Below are 25,477 nucleotides of genomic sequence, written 5' to 3'. Positions count from 1 at the left end.
CAAACCTGAGTATTGTGTCCAGTTCTGGGCACCACACTTCCGGAAAGATGTGGAAAATTGGAGAAAGTCCAGAGGAGAGCAACAAAAATTATTAGAGGTCTAGAAAACATGATCCATGAGGAATGATTGAAAAAAATGGGTTTGTTTCATCAGAAGAGACGACTGAGGGCGGACACGATAACAATTCTCAAGTACATAAAAGGTTGTTATAAAGAAGAGGATGATACATTGTTCTCCTTAACCACTAAGGACAGGACAAGAAATAATGGCCTTAAATTGCAGCAAGGGAGATTTTTGGTTAGACATTAGGAAAACATTCCTAACTGTAAGGGTAGTTAAGCACTGGAACAAATTACCAGGAAGGCTGTGGAATCTCCATCATTGGAGGTTTTTACGAACAGGTTAGACAAACACCTGTCAGGGACATTTCTATGATTCTATGTTAATCTAGGAATGCCCATATGGTTAGTATGCTGGGACAAAACATGTATAGTTGGGATTATGTTTTCCAGTATGCATTACTTTGCATTTCTCAAGTTGAATTTCGTCTACCATTTTGTTGCCCCAACGCTCAGTTTTGTGAGAAGGTTTTGTAACTCTTCAGTCAGCTTTGGACTTAACTATCTTGATTAATTTTGTATTGTCTGCAACTTTTGCCACACCTATTTACCTCTTTTTCCAGATCAGCACAGGTCCAAGTACAGATCTTTGGAGACCCTGCTATTTATCTCTGTCCACTGTGAAAACTGACCATTTATTCCTTCCCTTTATCTATTAACCAGTTAGCGATCCATGAGAGAACCTTTCCTCTTATCCCAGGGCTGCTTACTCCACTTAAGAGACTTTAGTGAGGGACCTTGTAAAAGGCTTTCTGAAAGTCCAAGTACATTATAGCCACTCTTGTCCATATTTGTTGCCATCCCCAAAGAATTATAATAGAATGGTGAGACAGGATTTCCTTTTACAAAAGCCATGTTGACTCTTCTCCAACATACAGGGAGTTCTCGGACTTACGACACAATTTGTTCCTCAGAATTGCATTGTAAGTCAAAACATTGTAAGTCGAAACCGCTTTTCCCATAGGAATCAATGGTATGAAGGGGAGATTGGTTCCTGAACCAAGGCTTGATACACTATTTTCACCACAGTAACCCAGATTTTTGTACTAAATGAATTATAGATGACTAATGTTGCAATGTCAATGTATTTACTGTACACTGTATTTTGTAAACAGCATTCAAATAAACATATAAACTCACATATACTGCCCAGAATGCTGGCAACACAGGCTCAGAAAGCCAGGGAGAACAGCACATATGCTGAGCCTTAGCCAATCACTGTTCAAGCTTTCTAATTGGCTCCCAGCCCTGGGCTTAGCCAATCAAAAATAAGCGGCAACCCCACCCAGCAACAAGCTACCCTGCTGCCTTGAAGCCAATCATAAGTGACCCCTTCCAGCTCCATACCAGTATAATGCAACCAGGAAGTGATTTCAAGCGAACTTTATGTAAATAAAGTGTCATAAGGGCAAAACAAGCATCGTAGGTGTGAAACGGGCAGTCAATTGAAAAGCGCTGTAAGTGGCATCCGACGTAAATCGGGTGTCATAAGTCCAAGGTCTACCTGTATTGTGTTCATTTATGTGTCTGATAATTCTGTTCTTTATTATAGTTTCAATTAATTTGCCTGGTACTGAAGTTAGACTTGTGAGCCTGTAATTGCCAGGATCACCTCTGGAGCCCTTTTTTTTAAAATCAGCATTACATTAAGTATCACCCAGTCATCTGGTACAGAGGCTGATTTAAATGATAGGTTAGTAGTTCTGCAATTTCATACTTGAGTTCCTCCAGAACTCGTGGGTGAATACATCTGGTCCTGGGGACTTATTACTCTTTATCAATTTGTTCCAAAACCTCCTCTACTGACACCTCTATCTGGGCCAGTTCCTCAGATTTGTCACCCTAAAAAAAAAAAAAGGCTAATGTGTGGGAATTTCCCCCCACATCCTCTTCAGTTAAGACTGTGACAAAAATTCATTTGACATCTCTGCAACGGCCCTATCTTCTTTCAGTGTTCTTTTAGCACCTTGTTAGTTTTTGTCTTTTCCTAGTTGCTCTTCAATTCTTTTTTTGCCTGCCTAATTATACTTTTACACTTGACTTGCCAGAGTTTATGCTCCCTTCTATTTTCCTTAGTAGGATTTGACTTCTGATTTCTAAAGGATCTCTTTTTGTCTCTTAACTTCTGCTTTTATGCAGTTGTTTAGCCATGGTGGCATTTTTCTGGTCCTCTTACTGTTTTTTTAATTATTATTTCTGGTGTACATTTAGTACTATTATGGTGTTTTTAAAAAGTTTCCATGCAGCTTGTAAGCCTTTAACTTTTGTGACTGTTCCTTTTAATTTCCATTTAACTAGCTTTCTCATTTTTGTGCAGTTCCCCTTTTTGAAGTTAAAAAGATACTGTGGTGGGTTTCTTTGGTATTTTCTCCCCTATAAGAAAGTTAAATTTAATTACATTATGGTTGCTATTACTGAGTGGTTCAGCAAAATTCACCTCTTGGACCAGATCCTGTGCACCACTTAGAACTAAATCAAGAATTGCCTCTCCCCTTGTGGGCTTGAGGACTAGCTGCACCAAAAAGCAGCCATTTATGGTGTCTAAAAATTTTACCTCTGTATTCCATCCTAGGGTGATACATACCCAGTCAACATGGGGCTAGTTGAAATCCCTCATTATTATTGATTTTTTTATTTTTATAGCCTCTCTGATCTCCCTGAGCATTTCACCATCACCATCACCACCCTGGTCAGGATTTCAGTAGTATACTCTTATTATTCAAGCATGGAATTTCTGTTCATAGAGATTCTATAGTAGTTTGATTAATTTAAGACTTATACTATATTTGACTATATGCTTTCTTTCACATATAGTGCCACTCCCCCACCAGCACGATCTTCTCTGTCATTCCTATATATTTTGTACCCAGGTATTACCAAGTCCTGTTATCATTGTTCCATCAAGTTTCTGTGATATGTATTATATCAATATCCTCATTTAATATTGGGCATTCAAATTCACCCATATTAGAATTTAGACTTCTTGCATTTATATACAAGCACTTGTAAAATCTGTCAATATTTAGTTGTGGGCCTTTATTTGATGTAATTGAAATAGGACTCTTTTTCATGTGACTTTCTGTTCAGTTTCTGCATGTACTTTATCAGCTTCTATACTCTTCTCTTTGCTAAGATATAGAGAATCCCCTTTAATAAATCTTCCCCTAAGGGATGTCTCGGTCCAAACCATGTGCTCCTCCGCACCTGTTGTTTTTTCCCCAGACCTTAGTTTAAAAACTCCTCTACAACCTTTTTAATTTTACATGCACTCTGGTTCCCTTTTGGTTTAGGTGGAGCTCATCCTTCCTGTATAGGCTCCTCCTTTTCGAAAAGGTTCCCCAGTTCCTAATAAATCTAAATCCCTCCTCCAAACACCAATGTTTCACCCATGCATTGAGACCCTGCAGTTCTGCCTGTCTAACTGGCCCTGCATGTGGAACTGTAAGCATTTCAGAGAATGCTACCGTGGAGTTCCTGGACTTTAATCTCTTACCTAGCGGTCCGAATTTGGCCTCCAGGACCTCTGTCCTACCTATCCCTATGTTATTGATACCTACATGTGCCACGAACACTGGCTCCTCCCCAGCACTGCACAAAAGTCTATCTACATGTCTCATGAGGCCCTCAACCTTCGCACCCAGCAGGCAATTCACCAGGCAGTTCTCCGGGTCACCATAAATCCAACTTTCTAGTAATCAAATCCCCCATTACTATTATCTGTCTCCATAGGCGCCGACTTCCCCTCTGCCCCATGGGTGCTCGACCCCCTCATACCCTGGCCCTGCTCCTGCCCCACCATTGCCCTCCCCAATTCCACCCCCTTCCCCCAAGTCCCCGCCCCTGCCCCGCCTCTTTACCGCCTCCTCTTCTGAGCACACTGCGTCTCCACTCCTCCCCCTCCCTCCCAGAAAGTCCTAAGCACCACCAACAGCTGTTAGGCGGCGGGTGGGAAGTGCTGGGAGGGGGAGAAGTGGGGACGTGGCACGTGGTGGGGGGCAGAGAGAGCTTTGCTGCCAGTGGGTGTGGAGCATCCGCTAATTTTTCCCTGTGGGTGCAGCAGCCCCGCAGCACCCACAGAGTCGATGCCTATGTCTGTCTCTTCCTAATAACTGGAGTACACTCCCCCAGAGGGGTATCCTCAGTGTGAGAGGATACCATGACACCATCATCTGGAAGGTTGGTCCCAACTATGGGATCATTTCCCTCTGCTGCAACTTGATGTTCTCCTTCCCCGAGACTTTCATCCTCCTCCACAGCACAGAGGTTATCAGGCTAGGAGTGGGACTGCTCTATTGTGTCCTGAAAAGTCTTATCTATGCACCTCTTTGTCTCCCTTAGCTCATCCAGTTCAGCCACTCTGATCTCAAGAGCCCGAACTCAGACCAGGGCAACACTACAGACCTCTATCGATATACCATTGTTGCTCATGGCTGTGAAAAATCCATACCCCTGAGCAACATAGTTATACTGACCTAACCCCCTGTGTAAACAGTGCTTTGTTGATGGGAGAGTTTATCCCACTGATATAGCTACCGTCTCTTGGGAAGGTGGATTAACTATGACAACAGGAGAAGCTCTCCTGTCAGCATAATAGCATCTTCACTAAAGCGCTACAGTGGCACAGCTCTGGTTCAGCTGCACTGCTGTAGTGCTGTACATGAAGACAAGCCCACAGTCCCCGAGAGCTCTGAGTTGCTTGCAGCAAATGCACACATACACCACTTGCTCACAAGGCAGGTAATCTTACATGCTGCATTCCGTGCAATAAATTGGATAGCCTTCACTCTGCTGCTGGACTTCTACCAGCATTATTTTTACTCTGGAATTTTTTTGTTTGTTCTTTGGGCTTTTTGTTTGTTTTTTCTAGGGGGAGGGCTTTATTTTCCTGTGTTTAGAGAATTTTTGTTAGATGTATCTGGCTTTAAACTCCCTCACAAAACTCCCCTGTTTGCTATCTCCTCTGGTTGTTAAGGAGCTGGTTTTTTAAACCCCTGTTCTCCCTGAATTAGCCCCGCCCCCTTATCTAAGAATCCCAAAGGGATTAGGGATCAAAGGATACTAGACCCTCATTAGGAAGGTCTGCTAGGCTCTGCACAGAGCCCTCCAAACAGACTACACTATAAACTTCAATCAAGCAGTCACACGGCAAGCAAGCAAGCACACAACAAACAATGGAGTATGTCTTAAAAATGGAGTATGTCTTTCAATGGAGTATGTCTTAAAAATCCAAATGTACTTTCTAGCCTCTACTTAAAATTTGAATTTAAACCCAATCTTCTCTCCCCGTATCATATATTTAGCTAACTGGATATTTTTAGTATTCACATTCCTTGTTTATCAATTAGTTTATAAATAGTCTTGCAATTAGACTGGGTCAAAACTCAGCTTACATTTTTTTGTGAAAAGGGCTGGTGGTGTCTGTTCAGTCCCTAGTGGTCAGGTGTCCAGTAGGGCAGTGGGATGGCCATTCATTAATTTTGGCCCATCCATGATGTTTCCAGGCTCCCGCATAGCATGGCAGCCTGTCTTCCATGCTGCCACTGGCTACGCACCCAGCAGCCATGCACTCCTACCCAGCCCTTCTGTAGTATAATAAAGTTACAGAACTAGACTGTATTGTAGCTTATGCTGCTTTGAGAGGAATATGACACTTCTCTCCAATTTCACTCTCGTTCAGCTGGTCATTCTTCTCTTGATCTGCAGCTTACTACTTCTGAGGCCTGTAGCTTGCATCAGCTTGCAGACAGCCTCTGAGTCTAAAATATTTAAACAGCAGGAAAGAATATTGCTACTCTTCCCCTTAAGACAACCTTTCCTTACCAAATTTTTGTGGTTTTTCTGGAAATTCGCTCCCTGCTGCACCAGGGAGCAGAAGGGAGAACATTGTCCTCTATCGCTTCTTATGCAATGCCAATAAAATGGGCCCAGTCTCCCCTTCAACCACATATTCAACTCAATGGGAGTTCTGTCCATATACCAAAGGGGAGAATTTGTTCCAACACCCAGCTTGGTCTAGCGACTAGGCGAATGGGCTGAAGCAAAAGATCTGAATTCAATTTTTTTCTCTCCAGTGCTTGGCAGGTTGGTTCTTGCTCACATGCTCAGGGACTAACTGATTACCATATGTGGGCTTGGGAAGGAATTTTCCTCCAGGTTAGTTTGGCAGTGACCTTGGGGATTTTTTGCCTTCCTCTGCAGCATGGGCGGCCGGGCTATCCCTCGCCCCCTCCCCTTGTGGCCAAGGCCCCTCCCCTCCCTTCTACTTCTCCCTCCCCTGCAGGAGCCCAAAGCACCCCCACTGCGGCCCTAGCGCGGGACAGCTGGGGGTGATAGGGGAGGCGAGGTCCCAGCCCAACTGCACCGCAGTCTCAGTGCCCACAGCCCTTGGTCAGTGCAGTCGCCACGTCCCCAGCCCTGGTGCTCAGGCGGCCAGGTAGTGCAGTTGCAGTGCCCCCAGTCCCGGTGCTTGGGTAGCCAGCCCCAGAGTGCCGGGCAGGCAGCGCGGCCCTGCACCAGACGCCCTGGCGGCCCTGAGTCCCTGCAGGAGGCATGCTGGCCTGGAGGCGGGGCCATGGTAGGCTATTTGGGGAGGCACAGCCTCCCCATACTTACAATACCCACTGCCCATGCTCTGCAGCATGTCGAGGCAGGGTCACTTCCTAAGATTATCTGGGTATTTCTCACTTAATCATTTCCCTGCCATTGTGGGGGCCACAAGCACTGGTGCACCTCAGTTCTTCCTATTCTCTGCCTGTGGCACACAATAGTCTAGTCTCCTGTGGGCTGTAATACTTTGGTCTCATTTTGGTTGATGGGTTTAGTGTGAGGGTGCTGGGTGGTGGTGGCCTGTAATGTACAGGAGGTCAGATTAGATGATCTGGTGTGATCCCTTCTGGCTTTAAACCCTATGAATCTATTCCAGGCTCTGTCATGTAACCATGGGCAAGTCATTTTCCCCTCTAGGAACTGAAAATAATGACATTAACCTTTCTTCATAAAGCACTTAAGATCTACGTATGAAACGCTCTACATGTATAAGCCAACCCCCTCTCTGCCCAAGTCCTGTGCACACACACATGCACACAAAGCAGAAGTAACTATTTAATCAATTTGCACTTGCCCACAGAGGTATTTAACCATACTTCACATTCACAGACAAGGGATTATTTTTACCATGCAAGGGTGCCAGATGTTGATGCTTCTGTTGTCTGTGAATCTTCCTTCACAGATTTACAGGATGTCCTCTTTTCTGACCATTCTGAAGCTGCCCGTGTAATTCTTAGAATCCTCTCTGAAATCTCGCTGCCTAAGGAACATATAACCATGTGCAGGATTCAGCTCATTTTCGTACTTCAGCATTGGTTTCACATTTGTGATATGCTAGTTGCAGTGTTTTCTGAATTTTCTCATATAATTCTGTATGTGTTCCACTGTTAAGATAAACTGTAACCTTTCTCTGATTACTTTCACAGAACATAATAGTTAAAGCTCCAATTGTATTTATATGAATATGTTTTCTAATCTAATCTAAATGTAAACCCAGTGACACCTATGGCGATGATAGCACTGTTACAGCAATAGCTATGAAGGCAACTTTGCTTCCCACTCTATCGGCAAGGTCCTTCACATTTGCTTCAGAGATGAAATTATAATCTAAATAAATTGGCATGTTGATTCTCCATCTAATTCTTACATGCAGCTTGGGCTCCTGTTCAAAATCTCCTTGTGCAGCATTTTAGTCTAGATGTAATCTGTGGGTAAAATGGGGCCAGATCAAAAGTTTAGGATCTGCCTGCAGAAAGGACCATCTGCACATGGATCTCTCCCTCTCTATGCAGAAAAGGGTCAGCTGCTGCCATAGCAGTATTTGCCCCCTTCTCTTGGACTCAACATCTGTACTGTTTCAGGAATCCATGAGGGCAGGTCTGGGAAGTGAGCAGGAGTGGAACTAGGGTGGTGGATGCACATAAACACACACACCACACAGCTCAAGCCCAAACATCTATACCACAGTTAAACAGGTCCTTAGCCCAAGCCTCATGAGCCTGAGTCATCTGACATGGGTCAGCCTCAGGTGTTTAATTGTAGTGTAGACATATCCTTAAAGGGTGGGGAGCGAGGGGCCAACTAGGGAGTCCCTTGCAGTGCAACTCCACTAAGGCTGGGACAGAGATACAGGAACCCAGAGTTGATTCAGGGGCCCAGAGTTCCTCAAAGATGCCCCTATGACCTGGAGGACCAGCACTGATCTTGGAGGTTCATGGTATTTGTGTTTGTCCCACACTGGGGCAAACCCTATCTCTCAATGGAAGAATTCAGGAAAACTCTGGAAGGCAAAGTTCATGGAGTTTCCTGGACCTACATGGGCATTTCCTTGTAAGCAATGGTGGATTAACACATGGGACAATTTGCGGGCCCTAGGAGCACTGGAACCTGTGTAGAAAGGGGAGTGCCACCAGCACCGGAACTGTGGCCCAGCCCCTGATCCTCCTCTTCTCCCTGAGGCCCCGCTGTCTGGCCAGGATGGAAGCTGGAGCCTGGCCAAGGAAAGAGCTGCCCAGGGAGCTCAAGCCACTGTGCAGAGTCCTGGACCCTCCACCTGCCCTGGGAGGGGGGCCTGAGAGCAGCCTTCATCCCCTGTCTCTGCCCCCTGGCGTGTGCCACCCATGGAAGGTGGAAGGTCTGGGGCTTCCCACAGTGGCCCAGGCACTCTGGGTCGCTCTTAGGGGTCTTGGGGGGAAGAGGAGGGGCAGGGCCCACCTCAGACACTGCCCTGCACTGGGGAGAGGCTGGTGTTTCGCGGTGGGGGAGCTGATCACCCCAGCATGCAGGGTCACGTGCCCCCCCTATATTTCTCAAGATGCCCAGCAGCGAGGAGGCAGTGCTCCCCCTGGCAGCAGCATTTTCCCTGTGTCCCTGCAGCCTGGAGAGGGAGGAAGCAGCAGGGCAGCTGGCTGAGCTCTTCCCTTGTCAATGGGATTCGTTCGCCTTCCCTGATGCTCCACCCCCTGACTCACCTCAGTGAACGGCCTGCAAAGGAGGCAGCAGCAGGAGGGTGGGCATGGCATGTTTCTGGTGCCCCTGGGCCCCTGGGTGTGGAGGGCCCAAAAGTTCTTTGTGCCCAGCGCCCCAATAAATCTTAATCCACCTCTGCTTGTAAGGGCTCAGTCCAAGCCTTTCCTGGTCATCATCAGTACATCAGTATTCTCAGTTTCCGCGTGGTTTGAAGCACTAATATGGTGCAAAGATTTTCATCAGTTGCTGCTCTCACAGTTTTGCACTGATTAGTGGTAAATAGTTTTTTCTCTTAATAGAATTATACATTTTTTAAATCTCCCAAAAGAGTGTTCATGTGTTTTTTAATCATAGAAACAAACTTCTCTAATTCCTTACCTTTTGCTAACTATTAAAAATAAAATACTACTATGATACAAATAAAAAGTTTTATGGAGGAACTCCATAGTTAAGAATTAACTTAGATTTTCACTTCAGGTATGACTTAAGGAAATTCCTTCTTCTATTTCACACTTTAACAATTGAACTTAGACTTTGTGTACATTAGCACTTTTGTTGGCAAAACTTTTTTCGGTCAGGGGTGTGAAAAAAACACATCCCTGACCAACAAAAGTTTCACTGACAAAAGCACCGGTGTGGACAGCGCTGTCGGCAGGAGACGCTCTCCTGCTGATATAACTACCACTGCTCATTAGGGGTGGTTTAATTATGCCTGCGGGAGAGCTCTCTCCCACTGACACAGAGCAGCCACACAGGAGACATATAGCGGCACAGCTGCAGTGGTACAGTTGTGCCACGGTAAGGTCCATAGTGTAGACATAGCCGAGTTAAATCTATCATGGGTCATTCAAATTTTCTAGTGTTTTTCATCAAAAGAAACATTTACTAATGAGCCTTTTTTAAAATTTCCCCTGAAAAAACATCATTTGTCCTTGGGCTCTTAGAGCAAAAAAAATCATGATCATTCTTTAAGCACAAAAAGAGTTATACCTCTAATTTAGTATAACCAATTTGACGTTTGCAAGGAAATACTGGACTTTCTCACCAGTTCTGCTTAGTACACAGAGCCTCTGTCCTTTCCTGCCAGCACCCCAACTCACCCACAAAGGATTGTGAGGGTTAGGTGGGTTCCAGCAAGAAACAGACTATGGTCATGGGTGAAAAAAAGCTGAGAATCACTTTTTGTCCCACGCTTCCAGCTATGATATCTGCAAAGTATTGCAGCTGTCACCCTTTAAGCTGATCACTCCCAAATCTACCTTTCTCCCCCTGAACTCCACCCATTGTAATTTTCTCCTCTCTCACCTTCCCATTCCATCCTCTCCAATCTCCAGTCTATTAAAAAGTTCTTTGGGACAGGGACCAAGAGTTATTCTGGTTTATATTCCATAAAGCACCATGTACATCTGCAATACTATATAAATGATTCATAAAAAATAAGAACAGAGAGTGTTATAATGGAAGAAGAACTGGGCTGGGGGAGGGGGTAGCGGTTATTTTTAGCCAGTAACAATCTGTATAATCATTACCGTTCAATTTTAAACCAGAATCCTTCAATGCCTTTCCATATGATGCCCTCTTTGCAAAGGCAGTGTTGTCAAGATAACTGGTTGAAGTGCTACAGACAAACGACCCCGCTCTCTGCCCGGGAAGTAAGTCCATTCTCTTCTCTCTGTGAAATGCTGATTTGGGAAGAAGAGACTTTCTGAGAAACATGAAGTTCTATAATTCAACTGGTTTTAGAAGAAAGGTTTTGGGAACTAATATATTTCTTGAAAAAGTGCATGTGCTGCGTTATAAAATCAGTAGTGAATTCAGAACAAACATCTGAATTTAAGTAAACTTAAATGTCCAGTATATTGAAAAATATAACTTACTCTCTATCTTACTTTAAAGTGGTTTCATAATGGTGCTGATATTCAGACCAGAGTCTAAAATTATGTTGCAGAGTGGAAATAATGATAACTAGTTTACACAGTAGCAGAGTCAGCATTTAAAATAGTAAGGGGGAGTCCTCTGGAGAAAGAGAGAGAGTTTCATCTTCAGAAGGAGTGCATTATTCTTTGGAAAATTCACAGGATTGTGAGGCCTCAAAGATTTTCATTATGACAGTGTGCAGAGACCTTTATCTTTTATTGCTGGAACATATTTTCCACTGCTTAAAGTGTGGTCCTGTTCCATTGTGGGGGAAACTGACTTAGAAAGGACTGCCCAACTTGCCTTTAACCCAGAATTTGGTAATATCAGTTGCAGGATTTGTAAGGTGGACATATCAAATTCTAGCTACTGACCCTTCACCCTTCTCTGTTCCCGCACATCAACATGCCCCCTATGCTGGGGACTGCAAGAGAGAGAGGCATAGATGACAACTCTACAAGCTCTATGCCCACTGGGGAGTAATGGGAGGTTTCTGGTCCCTTTGTGCCAGCTGGGTGACACAAAGGGAACTGGAGAACCTAGCCCAGTATCTTATAATCAAAAAATGTTTGATGGTTGATTAGTTTAAACTTGATTTTAACTTGGAAGACATATTTCATTGTAATTATTCACTGTATTGAAGGAATCAGTAGATAAGTAAAAACTTTACGCTGAAGTCCACATAGGTATCTATAACTATTTGTAAATACTCTGTGGTGAAGTCAGGGCTTAGTGGTATATTACATTGTCAGGCAATAGATCACGGTGCAATGCTAGGTCTCTCACAGTCTAGCAGGTAGAGACTGAGAGCTCTGCAGTGGTAATATGCTGAGTCCTGGGTAAGAAATGCTTCATGTTTCTCTACAGAGAACTGTTTGCTTAAAGGAGATCTGAAAGGGGCTTCCTCCAGCCCTCCTCAGCTGGAATAAAAGTGGCAACAATAAAGATCCTTAGCAGTGATGAGGTAGAGCTGGGGGGGGGGGGAGATCATCAGAGACCTTTGAGGAGAAAATTACAATTTCATTGACTAATTAGCAATAAGTAAATATAATGTTACATTACAAAGAAATATTGTCCATTAAAAATAGTGATTCCTGTTGTAGGGCTTGTGTATACAGAAAAGTTGTACCACTTTAACTATACCGGTACAGTTAAAGTGGTACAACCCTCTAGTGTGGATGCAGTTATACAAATACAAATGTGCTTATACCAGTATACAGCTTATTCAGATACAGGAAGGGAAATAAGCTACTGCAGTATAAGGCACCCTTATAACAGTATAACTGCATCCACACTAGGGAACTGCACCACTATAACTATACAGGTACTGGCAAAAACCCCACATCCCTTACTAACACAGTTTTACTGGTACAAAATCTGTGTGTAGACAAGGCCAACAAAAATGGTCCATTTCTAACATGAGTGATGGCACCATAAATATTTTTTTAAATCTTGTACTACAGGAGGCAAATAAATATTACTTTTCCATCATCATCACAGCATATTAGTCTGGAGCAGTGGCCAGTCTAGTTAAACTGAGCTGTCAACACTTGATGGCTGATACAAGTTCCTCCCATTGTGAGGAAATTTCATGTTACATTGCAGATCAAATAAAAAGGATTTGGACCATCTGCTTTGGGTGGATGCCAGGCCATATCTGGAGGGAATGTTTTAATTTGAGGGGTTTTGAGGCAAAGGGATGCTGCTGGCTTTATCTTTTATGACACTGTGCTTTTAATAATGTCAAAGGGCCCCTACAACTAGAGCTGAATGACATTTTTCAAATAGTTTATTTGCTGACAAATATAGTTTCGAGTCACCTGAAACCATTCATGAATTCATATTGAGTTCACTGAATAGTTCTGACCAAACAAAAAAAAATTGAAATGTTTTGTTAATGTCAAAATGAAATGTTTAGTTTCGACCTGAAAAATTTGTATCAACTTTCAGTCATTTTGATTAAAAAAAAGGAAACTAACAACATGGCTGGAGGAGGAGAAGTAATATTAAACACAGAAGGCGCAACAGACAGATCATTGCACCAAAGTAGTTAAAAACACTTTCAATGCTCTTACAATCAGATGGTAACTGTGTAGTGAATGAACTTCCAGCCAACAAGTTGACTTGCATTATTGTGTGAGGAACATTGAGTGACCATAGGAATCTGTAAGACATCAGAAAAGAAAAAAAGCCACTTAATATTTTTCTTAGGAGTTACTGTCATTATGTGGGTTCATTTCCTTCCTGTTCTCCCCACAAGTTGTCCCCAAACCAGACAAATTAGGTTATTAATTTTGCACAAAGAAGTGCCAACTCAGATATATGGAGTCTCATTCAAAAAAGAATTAAGTGCTACTAAAAGCTGGATTAATATTTATTTTGTATTAATTTATAAATGAATATTATTTTATTATAGTCTCTTTTCAGGTTTTAGCATGTTGTAAGCTATTACACAAGTATTCTACATATTTGGCATTCTTTATCACGTTTTATTTAGTGTGTGTGTGTGCATGGCTCTTCAAGTACAGCTCTAAAACATACATTTTTAGAATAAACTTACATGTGCAATATCAGACTAACTCTCCTGGAGGTAGTCATCTTTAGGTTTTAAGTGTCATGCACATCAATGTTCTAACATTACAGTGAAACAAAGATTGCAATTAAATAAATTGTCACCTATCAGAACTTAGAAAGAGAAAAGACGTATTAGTCAACAAGTCTCTTTCCACGCTATAGCAGAACTTTCTCTATAATTCATTCAATAGATTCACGGTTCAGACAGAAAACGAGATCAAACTACAATATGTGTACCATACCTAGTTACAAACATTTTTTATGCTTTACTACAGTGGTTTGCAGCCTTTTTTCATCCCTACAAATTTTGAATGGAGGTGCAAACCCATTTGGAAATCTTAAACATAGTCTGTGGACCCCCAGTGGTCTGAGAACCTGAGGTTGAAAACCACTGTTCTATGGTAACAACATCATTTTGTGGGCCCCTTACATAGTCTGTGGACCCCCCAGGGGTCTGTGGACCACAGGTTGAAAACCACTGCTTTACTACATCAAGCAATTCTTCCTGCTTATATCAAATGTTGCACTTTCTGTCCTGACTATTCACCTTCATTAATCTCACTGTTTAATTATGGAGTCCCTGGAATGAAGATGTTAATATATGCTCTTTGGTGTGGTCATTTAACTTAACTTTTGTATTAAACTAAACAGAAGATAGTATAAATCATGCTTATTTTTATTTCCCAGATGAAAAACTTGGCTAAACTGGAGTTAAGGTTGACAGACATCAATAACATAAGGGTTAAAAAAAATTAAGAATTTTGTAGTAACAAAAAAAAGGAGAAAATCAGGAAATTCAGAGTTAAAAGTTAAAAGAAATCCAACCATTTGAAAGTATGGTCATGCACATTTGAGGTAACCCCAAACAATTTTAACTGCATTCTTTGCAGTGCTGGCCTTCCATCTTGTACTCTTCATGGCACAAACATGTACAAAGTGTAAACCAATGCAATGTCATCTTCTCGAGTTTGCGGACAGGATGAAAAATAGTGCTGAATGGTGTGAACTACATCATTATATTATTTTTTTATATTTTATTCAATAAAAATCTCCATTTTAATTTTTTTTCTGAAGATACCACAGAAATTTCTGCCAGAGCACTGCCACATCCAGTGACTTTGCACAGAACATAGGTCCTGCTTGCCAGAGAGTACTTGGACCTTGCACTAGACTCTTAATGAAGATGCTATTTGTTTAATTAGGAATTATACATTTTTGTTTGACTGCACATAGCACAACTGCTTCATCTTTAAAAATACGGCATTCTAATTTTTGAGGTTACTGATTAAAGTGACATCCTTTTTATGGTGGTAGCCGTGTTAGTCTGTATCAGCAAAGTACAAGTACTCCTCATCCTTTTTATGGGTAAGATTGTCACAGATGGTATGTCTATACGCCAATGTAAGCCCAGCGTTTGAACTCAGGCTCAAGCTTAGCCCTCTTCTTCCTTCCCCTGTCTACAAACAAATTGCACTAACTCAGGGCTGGGATTCAGGGTCCCAGGACCCCAAAGGGGTGGAGGGTCCAAGCCTGAGTCAAGCTGGGACTAGCAACTAGCCCCCAGCCATGCCCCTTCCACCCAAAGCCCCCCCTTCAGCCCTCCCCCCGAACCCCCTACCGTGGCTGCCAGCCCCTACTCCAGGCGTGCCAGGAGGACCAGGAGGGCAGGTGGTGTGGCCACAGCCTCTGAAGCACTGGGAGGGAGGGCAGGCAGTGTTGAGTAAAGAGTATCCTCTGGATTCCCCAGCTGTGCAGGTTTAGCGGACTATGTCCCAGCCACCTACATACCCCTTCATGAGGAAGAGTGAACATAAAACTTCAGTGAGTTTTCTGGATCCTTTGTTCCCCATCTCTGGGATGTCACCAAGGAAAGGTACATTATTTTTTATTATTATTATTATTTATAGGGCCCAATGGCCCCAGTCAATGATCAGGGTCACATTTTGTTAGGTACTACAGAAAGTAGTAAAAACCCAGTTCCTGCCCCAAAAAGCTCTGGTCCAGAGTTTTTATTTTCTAGCTTCAGTTCCCAGTGGAGTGTATTTCTTCCGTAACTGCAGAAAGGCCACATGACCCTTCAACACTGAAATATTTAGTAAGATTTAATGCTTCTAAATTCACGGAGAGGCTACTGGGAAATAGCTTTAAAGAACCTGGCCACTGAACCATTAGATCAAATCTGAGGTAATGAAGGAATGAATCATATTCCAATATAATGAATTATGTTGGAAAAGAGTAATGTTTCAGCTCTTTGATACTTCTATTATTAGTTTGATATAAGTATGAGCTCTCCTTTTATAATAGCTTGATTCACCAAAAAACAAATGACCCTCATGTCAGTGTATCATCTCAGGAGCCCTATTACTGTGGAATCAGTACTCGTAAGCCCTGCTTAAATACAGAGACAGAAATAAATGTTGTTTTTTAGACCAATGTTAAATTTGCAGATTATTCATTCCCTTATTTAGCTTTATTGTAACTGTTCACAAAATTACTGGTTTCTAGATAGAGCAGTAACCATAGCAACCAGACATCATAAATTATATAGCAATCAGAAGCAGGGCTATCAGCCATAAGCAACAATTTCAGGCTGGCAATGTGGAAAAAACAATGGTTATGAAGTATTTGTGCCTCAGCCTTGTCATATTCAGAAGCTGAATTCTCATATGTTGAATTTGCAGTCTGTACGTACAAAGAATTGTTGCATATGTTACTGCAATGATCCGACCTGCAAACAACTGCTAGCAGTAATAAGCAAGAACAACTGAGATCCAGAGCTTTCCTTGGAGATTAAACATTGACTGGGAGGAGTTTCTGATCTCTGGCCAAAGTATTTCTCACCCTGTTGCTGGTTAACAGCCATCTTGCTTAAAAAAAAAAGTGCTAGGATATTCCAGGGTGCAAGCCACACAAGAGAGGGGCTCTGTCACTCTTGCTTTGATGCTGTAGTTCCCAACCTGGGCCCCTCAGAAACAGCAAAACAGCATGCAGGTCACACCCTGAGTATCTGTGTACAGCTGCAGCCTGCAATCCAGTTACACTTTGATTTTCACCAACCTAGGTTGCCATTTGCAGGGTGACCCCAACATGCTCTCAGTCCCAAATCCTACCCCCCCCCCCCAAAAAAAGTGTGTTCTGCACTGTCCAGCCCTCTCCTGGACAGTTCAGATATTTTGGGTCTTTTGCCCCTGTAGGGGATCAATATACAATAGTTTGCTACTTTACATAGAGTTACCCAATTCACAACATTGGATTAGTTTTGATCAAAGAATAAAACGAATTTAACTGGAAAAAGAGATTTTAAGGGAGTACAGTTAAAAGGCATTAAAGTCAGAAACGGTTACAAGAGAAATAAAGATAAAGCACTTTCTACTGCTAAAACTTAAACTACACTTGGTTCAAGGTGATATCCCTTATCGTATGTTCCCATTAACATTGCTAGCCAAATGTTCAGGCCAGGACCTGCTTGCAACTGAACATTAAAGATTTCTTCTGATTAGTAAATCTGTTACTTTGTAGCGCCAGTTTAGTGGCAGTCAGGGCCATTCTGTGATCAAAGGTTTGCAACATTTCTCCACTGCTTGTCTCTCCAGCATCCAGTTCCCCCAGTTTGCATCAGATAGAACAGCTGTAGCTTCTCACCCTGCCAGCTAGCCTGACTCAAAACCAGGGCTCATCTTCCCTGCACCTCTCCAACATGACCTGGCAGCACCTCTCTTTTCTCCTCCCTCATGCCCTCATCTCCCCACATGTGGCACTTATGTTCCATCAACCTCTGCCCCAGGAGTCTTTGCTTCCTCTTCAACTCTGCTCCTCTTTTCCTCAAGCCCTACATCATCTTTATTCCTAGCTCTCAAATTATCCTCTGCTGAAATCTCCCCCTGCCCACCTCCTAGTTTATGCTGTTTCTAATCCATTAAAATAACTTTTTAAAAAAAGATCAGAAATGGAAGGGCTAAGCTGTGGAAACATTACATAAATAGTTGGTTAAAACTTTCAAAAGTGCATAAAGTATAAGTCCTATTCTCTTAAGTGATTTAGGCAGTTGCCTCACTGACTTTTAATAAGATTTAGGCTCTTAAGAGTCTAAGTCACTTTTGAAAATTTTATCCAGTATCTCATACTTTCTCCCATACTGCCTGTCACATTTTTAGCAAAAGAGATCAGAAAAAGATTCCTGCGAGATCCATTTTACAGTTTATTCAGATGGTCAGATGTATTTTTATCTGGAACTTTCAGATTGCTGGACTGAGGAAAGTGGTGGGAGTTTTCCCTTAAATAATATCCGTTTTGTCTTGAAGCATAAAATGAATAGTCAGTTTTTAAAAACAGTCTCTGACATAAACAAGAAGAAAATAACAATTAAATTAATCTTTATCAAATATGCTGTTGCCACTTCAAGATTTAAACAGGAAGACTTCCCACTTTTTGAATCCTTGCAAGTGTAACAGCCTTGCTGCTTATCTTGGTAACAGTCCTGCTCCCTCACTAGGTGCACTATTCATTGCTCCATTCTGGAACCTGTTTGTTGCCTGGTAATGTAATGCACAGCTACCTTCAGCATTAACTATAGAACCATTCCATTTATATAATTCACTGACCTTTCACTTTATAGGGCTTGGTTTCAAGTCACTAGTCAAACAGCTTTTAGCTGAAGCATGTGCTTGGACTGCAGCATATGAACTCTTTTACAAGCCATCTGCACCAGACAACTAGACACACAATAGCCTTTCCTGGAACAGTACTCAGCGCTTGAATGGCTGGAAGTGATCAGGTCTGATTTGTGAGCACTGCAGAATTGAAGAGGATCACAGCCTTTTTTCACCACCCACTAGATTTGTATGTCCCTAGATGGTGCCCTTTCTAGAATTAGTTAGACTCAGGGAGCAGTGACCTTGAAAAAGAAGGTTTCAGAGTAGCAGCCGTGTTAGTCTGTATCCGCAAAAAGAAAAGGAGTACTTGTGGCACCTTAGTCTCTAAGGTGCCACAAGTACGCCTTTTCTTGAAAAAGAAGCAGACTATTGACAAAGTCATAACTTACATAGAGAGGTTTCTGTCTCCTGTTTTATTTGTGTGTGTGAATTTGCAGTCATGTTGCACGTATGTAATGGGGCATGCTGTTTAAGAAACAAAGTTTTCAAAAACAGCATGTTGCTCTTCATCTCAGTCTTAGCAGACAACTACTCACAAAGCTCATCAAACCAAATGACAGGTGATATTTTAGGCTCAAAATAAAAACCTCTAGAACTAAGCAACAATAATTCTCCTTAAAGGTGGTCTATTCAGGTTTAAGGAGAGTTTTAAATTTGGTTCCAGTTTGTGGCTTTAATTTCCACATCCCTAGAAGCAAACAGGATGATTTGAGAATGTAATATTCCCTTTCAAAAAGCTTTGAAAAGAAAACAGATTGATAGACAGCTAAAACCAGCTTCAGAGCTGAAATGAATCTTTTTTGGAGGGAGGGGAGATTTTGAGGGGGTTACTGTATATCAGGTGAGTAACAATTAACAGATTCCACTCCCACCCCAACTTGGTGGTATAACAGCAAAGATCTGTGTTTCTGTCTCTAGGAATGAGAACTTCTATGTAAATTTCCCACTGCCACACACACTCGAACCAACTTTTAAAACATCACATTTTACCAACATTTAAGTAAGCTGTCATTTTTTCCCTGACCAGCATTACTGATCGTAAAAGGGAGAGCCATGATACATCACTTCAAATTGAAGACATCAACTGGCTCACCCTCCTAATTTCTTACAGGAGAAATCTCAAAAAAAATGCCCCAGAGCGAGCTTATTCTGTTTCAGAGGTGGAGTTTGCCCCCTGGCAGAATGAGCTGGGGTTTTCGCCACCAGAATCTTCAGATTCTTTGGGATTGAACAGAGGTCTGTTGTATTAATTTAGATGGATTAAAGGGCTCAAAGGTGTTAATGTAACCCAGTCACTGTACAACATTAAACGGTTTTAAACAAAGTTCATAGTTCGGTATACAAAGACCTCAGCCTACTTTTACTAGAGCAAACACACTAAAATTCACACCAAAGGTTAGAAATTTATTGAAACATACAAAAAGAAAAGAATCAAAACAAGGCAAAGAGCACTGAAACTGATTATGCAAAATAGATGTACTCAAAACCTGTCAAAGTCTCTATTTTGAGACACTGAATATTGGCTAAAGTCTCTTATTCAATTAAACAGTCCTTCATAGCAGGGAAGAAAGGGGTTAGTTCTGTTGCTCAGTTCTAAATTGGAAATGTTAGTCACTTTGTTGCTTTAGGCAAAACAGATAGACACAGAAGGGAGATAAGATCATAAAGATGGGTGAAATATGGCTTTTGTTGATGTTCTCAGAATACAGGGCAGCTGGTCAGTCATGGACAGATGCTTTGGGCTGACAAATCAGCCACAACAACTGTTGCTCCGTATCTCAGCTCACCTCCCCGCTCAGGTAAATCATCTGGTTGTTCTGGTCAGATCCCCATCCTTCACTGGTCCTTCTCAGGCTCAGCAGAGCTGGATGGGCTGTCTCATCCCATTGTGCTGGTGTCATGCAGTACAGCTGATTTCAGGATCAGATGAAAAGCCGAGAGAGAGAATGAGAGAAAGAGGGACAGGAGGAAGATGGGGTAGGGGGCAGGACAGAAAGAAGCATACGAGGAAGGGGAAGACAAAGCAGAATCTCACATATATCAGGTTGGGATCCTCATTCATGTAATGATGATGGTCAAATATCCCCACTAGAGTACCAAAGTCTGATGTCACGGCAACAATCCCAACACAGCTGTGGTGATGGTAAAAATTTCCCCGTTTTTCCTCCAAAGTCTGTTTATAAAGGACCAAGAAAGGCAGTGGGTGGAATAATCCAGCCTCTCATTATTTTGTCCACCAATTAGGCCTAATTTCCGACACACCAATTTTGGTTCTTTGATTTCCAACTCTCAACTCCTCTTGTTTATCAGTTACAATCTTTCAGTGGTATTAGTAGACCCTTTCTGTTTAAAGAAATTCAGTCTGTCTCCTTCTCACATCTTTTCTTAATCAGTTTCATACAACAGATCATTGTGACAATTCATGAAATTTTACCCACTTTTCACCAAGTAGGCTAACAATTAAAGTAGGCCTGATAGACCACAATTATTACAACAGGTCCTGTGGGTCTGCTCCATCTACAGGACTTCTTGCCCCTCTTTCAAAAACTGGCAGCATTTCCCCTTTCTGGCAGCTGCCCTTAGAATTCCACTCCAAGAGGAGGAACCAATATGAAGGGGGCTCCATGCAAATACAGGCTGAATGCACTTTTTAATACATTTATCATTAGTTATCAGGGAACACTTATGTCACCTGAACCTCACTTTTGCGATCTCCCCACAGATGAACCCTGATCTATGGAGTGTCTGCTGCAGGACCTGTAGCGGGGAAATATGGTGCCACAAAGGTCAATACAGGTAGAAGGATATCCACATGTTGATCCTGGGGGAAAAGTTCCCCCAAAGAGATGTCATTAAGTCTTCTTATTGGCTGGGGCTTCTGATGACACAGCTACTAGGAAAGAAATTAGGAACAAGTGCAAAGAAAAAGGTACCTCATAATGGAATGATGGTTAGAGTCTCTTCTTAGCAAGAGTAAAGCAATAATAAGAAAATTAGCTTATCCTCACTTCAGCCATAACAAAAATAAGTCATTTACTTCTCCTTGCAGTAGCCATGTGCACTAGTACTTACCTATCATAGAAATCATCCATTTTAGGACTATGGAAATCTCCTACATCAAAGAAATTTTTACTAGTTTTGTCCAGTTTATAAGCCTATTGAGAAGAAAAAAATGTAACTGTTGATAGATCATCAATAAATAAAAGTCTAATACAACCATCAGTGACATTTTGGGAGACATGAGCAAGTTTGTAAGGGCTGAGAAGCTAAGGGAATTCGGATTTCAAAAGTCATTATTGGTTTGAATGTATTTATCTGGGGGAGTAGATGGCTTGAGGAATCAATCACAGGAAATTGGGCCAGTCTAGGTTGCCAGTCAGGGCTGCCCTTAGGCATAGCGGCTGTGTAGGGCACCTGAACATTTGGGGCACCACTGGGTCTTAGTGTCCACTGTCCCGGATCTTCCTATCCCTGTTCTGACCCTTCCTGCAGGCTCCCACAGACAGCTGCAGCAGCCTGGTGACTCTTATTCTGGATTCAGAGTAACAGCCGTGTTAGTCTGTAGTCGCAAAAAGAAAAGGAGTAAAGCTCATGCTCAAATAAATTGGTTAGTCTCTAAGGTGCCACAAGTACTCCTTTTCTTATTCTGGAGGGGATCTAGTAACTTAAAAGTGAAAAAGCCTTCCTGCCTGCCAGACCTTTTAGCACAACATTGAAATTGTTAAAGAGCCATTCAAGTGGTAATGACAGGTTTCAGAGTAACAGCCCTGTTAGTCTGTATTCGCAAAAAGAAAAGGAGTACTTGTGGCACCTTAGAGACTAACCAATTTATTTGAGCATGAGCTTTCGTGAGCTACAGCTCACTTCATCGGATGCATAATGAAGCCATTTAACAGGCATTTGCCAACCTCCAGGTATATAATGTCAGTTTCTGAATTTACTGACAAAAACAGTAATATTTACTCAGAACATGTCTACAGGATCTTAGTTTAAAATCTGCTTTAAAAATATTTCATTAGTGAGTTGGTGAAGATTATAAAATCACATCTCTAAAAAATCCTTGCATAGCTTTTCAGATGCACAACCATCTTTAGCCTTAAATGCTTGGATCTTCAGACCTATATTTTTTAAATAAATCCTTCAAAAGACCACCCTTATCTAAAACACACATTTTAATTACTACAGAAAAAAAACTTGCTTCCAAAGACTTCCTGTCCTTTCTGTCCATCTCTTTCTCCCTTCACCCCTTCCCCCCACACTCAGTTGAAGAGATCCCTTAAAGGGATAACACCCCTTTCCTTCAGATAGCTGGACAAAGTTTCACTTTCTTTACTTCTGACTATCTGGTGAACTAGTTTTAAGAGAACCCTCCAGCAAAATCAGTACCTAGTAAGATATAAAATCCTTTGTTATGCCTAAAATCTTTGGAAAATATTTTTTAAAGTTGGTGAAATTTCATAAACATGTCTACTGTTATGGAGATCACACAAAGTAAATTAGTGATCCCTTTTTCTAAAAGCAATGAACATTGTTATGAACACACTAAACCTCTGTGACTGATTAATTTAAAATAATGTCTTTGTTTCAGTGTGTTAAATATGTAGTAATCTGGAATGATTACTTTATGAAGGTTTAAGAGTACATTTAAAATATAAAATCAGCTTAGAAATACTGATTAAGAAAATGTAAAACAGAGAAGAGCTACATCATGTATTCCATAATATCTAATGTTGTATTCAGCAAGACAGCTGACTCGTTCTTACTACAAAGTTTTTGCAAATAAATCTCTGACAAACTTCAGGGCATATCAAAAAACCTGTGACTAACATTTTTTATTCCCACGTTTAGTGCTTTTAATTAGGTACATTCTGCATGTCCATTCTTCACCATCTGGCATGCAGTGGAAAACATGCTCCATTTTCTTTAGAAAGAAATTGCAGAAGTGTTTTTTTCAAATGTCATTTGCCTCATTTGGGTTCAGGGATTTAACTGGAAGGGGGTGAGTAGGGTGAGGGAGGGAAGAGAGGAGGGAGACAGTGGGGGAGGGCGGGGACTGGGTGGAGCAGGAGTGGAGTATGGGTGGGGCCACAGGCAGAAGAGGTGGGCTGCGGAGCTAGCCTCCCCAAGCAGCAGCTTCACCCACTGCCCATGACATCAGGTAAGAGAGGGTCGGCTCCCACACACCCAGCGTGCACTGCAGTCTCCTTAGGCAGGGGCCGTATTCACAGAGCTGACTGTGCCGGCGCCGCACATTCTGCGTGATGGAGAAGGTACAGGGGTCTCTGCAGGGAACTGTGACACTCTTCCACCAGGAGGCTGGCCGGGTGACTCGGTATCCTTTGCTGACTCTCCCTCCCGCCCCTGGGCTGCGAGCACGGGTTGCCATCGGGGATAGGGCCCCATAAATCCTAAGGACAGCCCTGTTGCCAGTTATGATGCAGCCCATGTCAGTGGTGATCAAAAGTTGTTACCATGTGAAGGCTGTTTGGTGGCCTGTGGAGATCAAGTGTTGGCCTCTATCCAGTTCCCAGTGGAGCCACACGTCACACAAATCACCACTATAACTGGCACTTTTGGGCAGCCTCCGCAGAGGCACCAAGGATTGGAAAACACGGAGACTGAACTATCCTTTCTTTCCCGGATGTGGCCCCTCCGGGGCAGGATTGGAACACATTGACATGGCAGTTTCAGGAAACTTGCACTACTGTGGCCTATGTTGCATCTGTTCTGTGGAATAATGGGGGACTGCAGTCCCTAGGGCTGATAATCCCTAGGGCTCTATACTCATACAAAACATTTAAAATAAAGTCTTTGTTTACTGTTACTAATTGTACACTAATTACTACAGTATTTAGTGTTATGTTGGATCATATTAAAGAAGTTCTGTGTTAAAAATCACAAATGAGTTTGACTCCCCATAGTTTAAATTCCAGGGTATTACTAACAAAGAGGTCTCTTGGTTTTTGGTCTCTTGTTTTTACTGTTTTTCTCCCTCTCTGTGTGAAACTTGCAAGCTGCTAATTGTGTTAGTACATGCTAAAACAGAGTCTGTTCTCAAAGCAATACTTTGTAACAACAACAACTCACACAACAGAGAGAGAGACTCAAAGAGATACTTTGTAACAACAGAAACAGCACACAGAGACTCCCCGCCCTTTTGTTGTCTTTATCTCGCTTTGTTAACAATTGTGATTAAAATAGAGAAAAAGAATGTATGTGGATGGATGCTTGGTGCAGATAAAAAATGAATGATCAGGGGGGTGCCAGCCTAAGAATCCAGTGTCCATTGGCCAAAGAAGGCATCAAGTGGAAATAACCAGAGGACCCCCGGAGGGCAGACTGGAATCCACCCAACAGCCTCAAGGATGGGAGAACCAAAGAACAAGATAACATCTGGCAGCACGGAGCCATCAGGAATGTGCCATCTGCTGATTGATTCAGCAACAGCATGATGAATCAATTCCCAGAGACTGGCATAGGAAGAAATTCCTATAAAAATGGACTCTAGAAAGTGAGAACTTTGGGGTCTGATTCTGCAAACCAACTTCCAGGAGCATCAGATGAGCATCTGACAAGGCCCTGTTCCCTCTTCGTGTCCAGGCCACCTGGCCAGCGGCTTGGCACGAGCAACTCTAAGGCTGGTAACTATGATAACAACCTTGCAGAAACTGTGTGTGTGTGTCTATGAATGAATGTGTGAATAAATATGAAATTGAATGGAATGTTATAGCTATAACTAACTACTTACTACGATTCTTTCTGGATTCACAATAAGTGTGGCATTTTGCCTTACGCCCTTGAATAAGATCCTGCTGGTTTTTATTTTATTGGTATAACATTAGCACATGTTCTTATAGTGCAAACAGCAGCCTTACAAGATTACAAGCACTCTAGCAAATAAATTTGAAACACCTGAATTGTGAGAATTCAGTGATTAGACGTGTCATACACAGATTTTATACACTTCCTTCCTCTCACAAACAATTCGTCAAATATTTACAAACATAGAAGAATAAAAGAGAAACTGTTTCGTTCTACAGGGAGAGAGAGATGTTAAACTTCAGATGCCAGTGGTGATGGTTTAGGCTCTAATCCAACAAAGCACATAAGTACATGCTCAATTTAAAGCACATGGTTAATCACATTGAAGTCAGTGGTATCACTCGTGCTTAAAATTCAAGCACATGCTTTAATGCTTTG

The 25,477-nt window shown here is 42.2% G+C and overlaps 1 protein-coding gene across 5 annotated transcripts in view; it reads right to left on the bottom strand.

Annotated features, from left to right (window-relative positions):
• The window catches only part of LOC140905226 (uncharacterized), a 137,223-nt gene that overhangs the window by 66,107 nt on the left and 45,639 nt on the right, over positions 1-25,477 (bottom strand). For 4 of the 5 annotated variants that reach the window (XR_012156798.1, XM_073328118.1, XM_073328116.1 and 1 more), the window contains 4 exons: positions 21,350-21,432; positions 13,127-13,215; positions 10,664-10,816; positions 7,293-7,425 (listed from right to left, as the gene is read on the bottom strand). Coding sequence is in view for 4 of the 5 variants with exons in the window: in XM_073328118.1 (XP_073184219.1) it covers positions 7,293-7,425; positions 10,664-10,816; positions 13,127-13,215; positions 21,350-21,432 (458 nt within the window). In the remaining variant the exon portion in view is untranslated. The remainder of the gene's footprint in view (positions 1-7,292; positions 7,426-10,663; positions 10,817-13,126; positions 13,216-21,349; positions 21,433-25,477) is intronic. The other variant, XM_073328117.1, reaches the window with a different exon arrangement.

The sequence above is a fragment of the Lepidochelys kempii genome, chromosome 1 (assembly GCF_965140265.1).
Source record: "Lepidochelys kempii isolate rLepKem1 chromosome 1, rLepKem1.hap2, whole genome shotgun sequence".
NCBI lineage: Eukaryota > Metazoa > Chordata > Testudines > Cheloniidae > Lepidochelys > Lepidochelys kempii.
The sequence above is the reverse complement of the archived record's forward strand: the minus strand, read 5'-3'. Positions and strand labels throughout refer to the sequence as shown.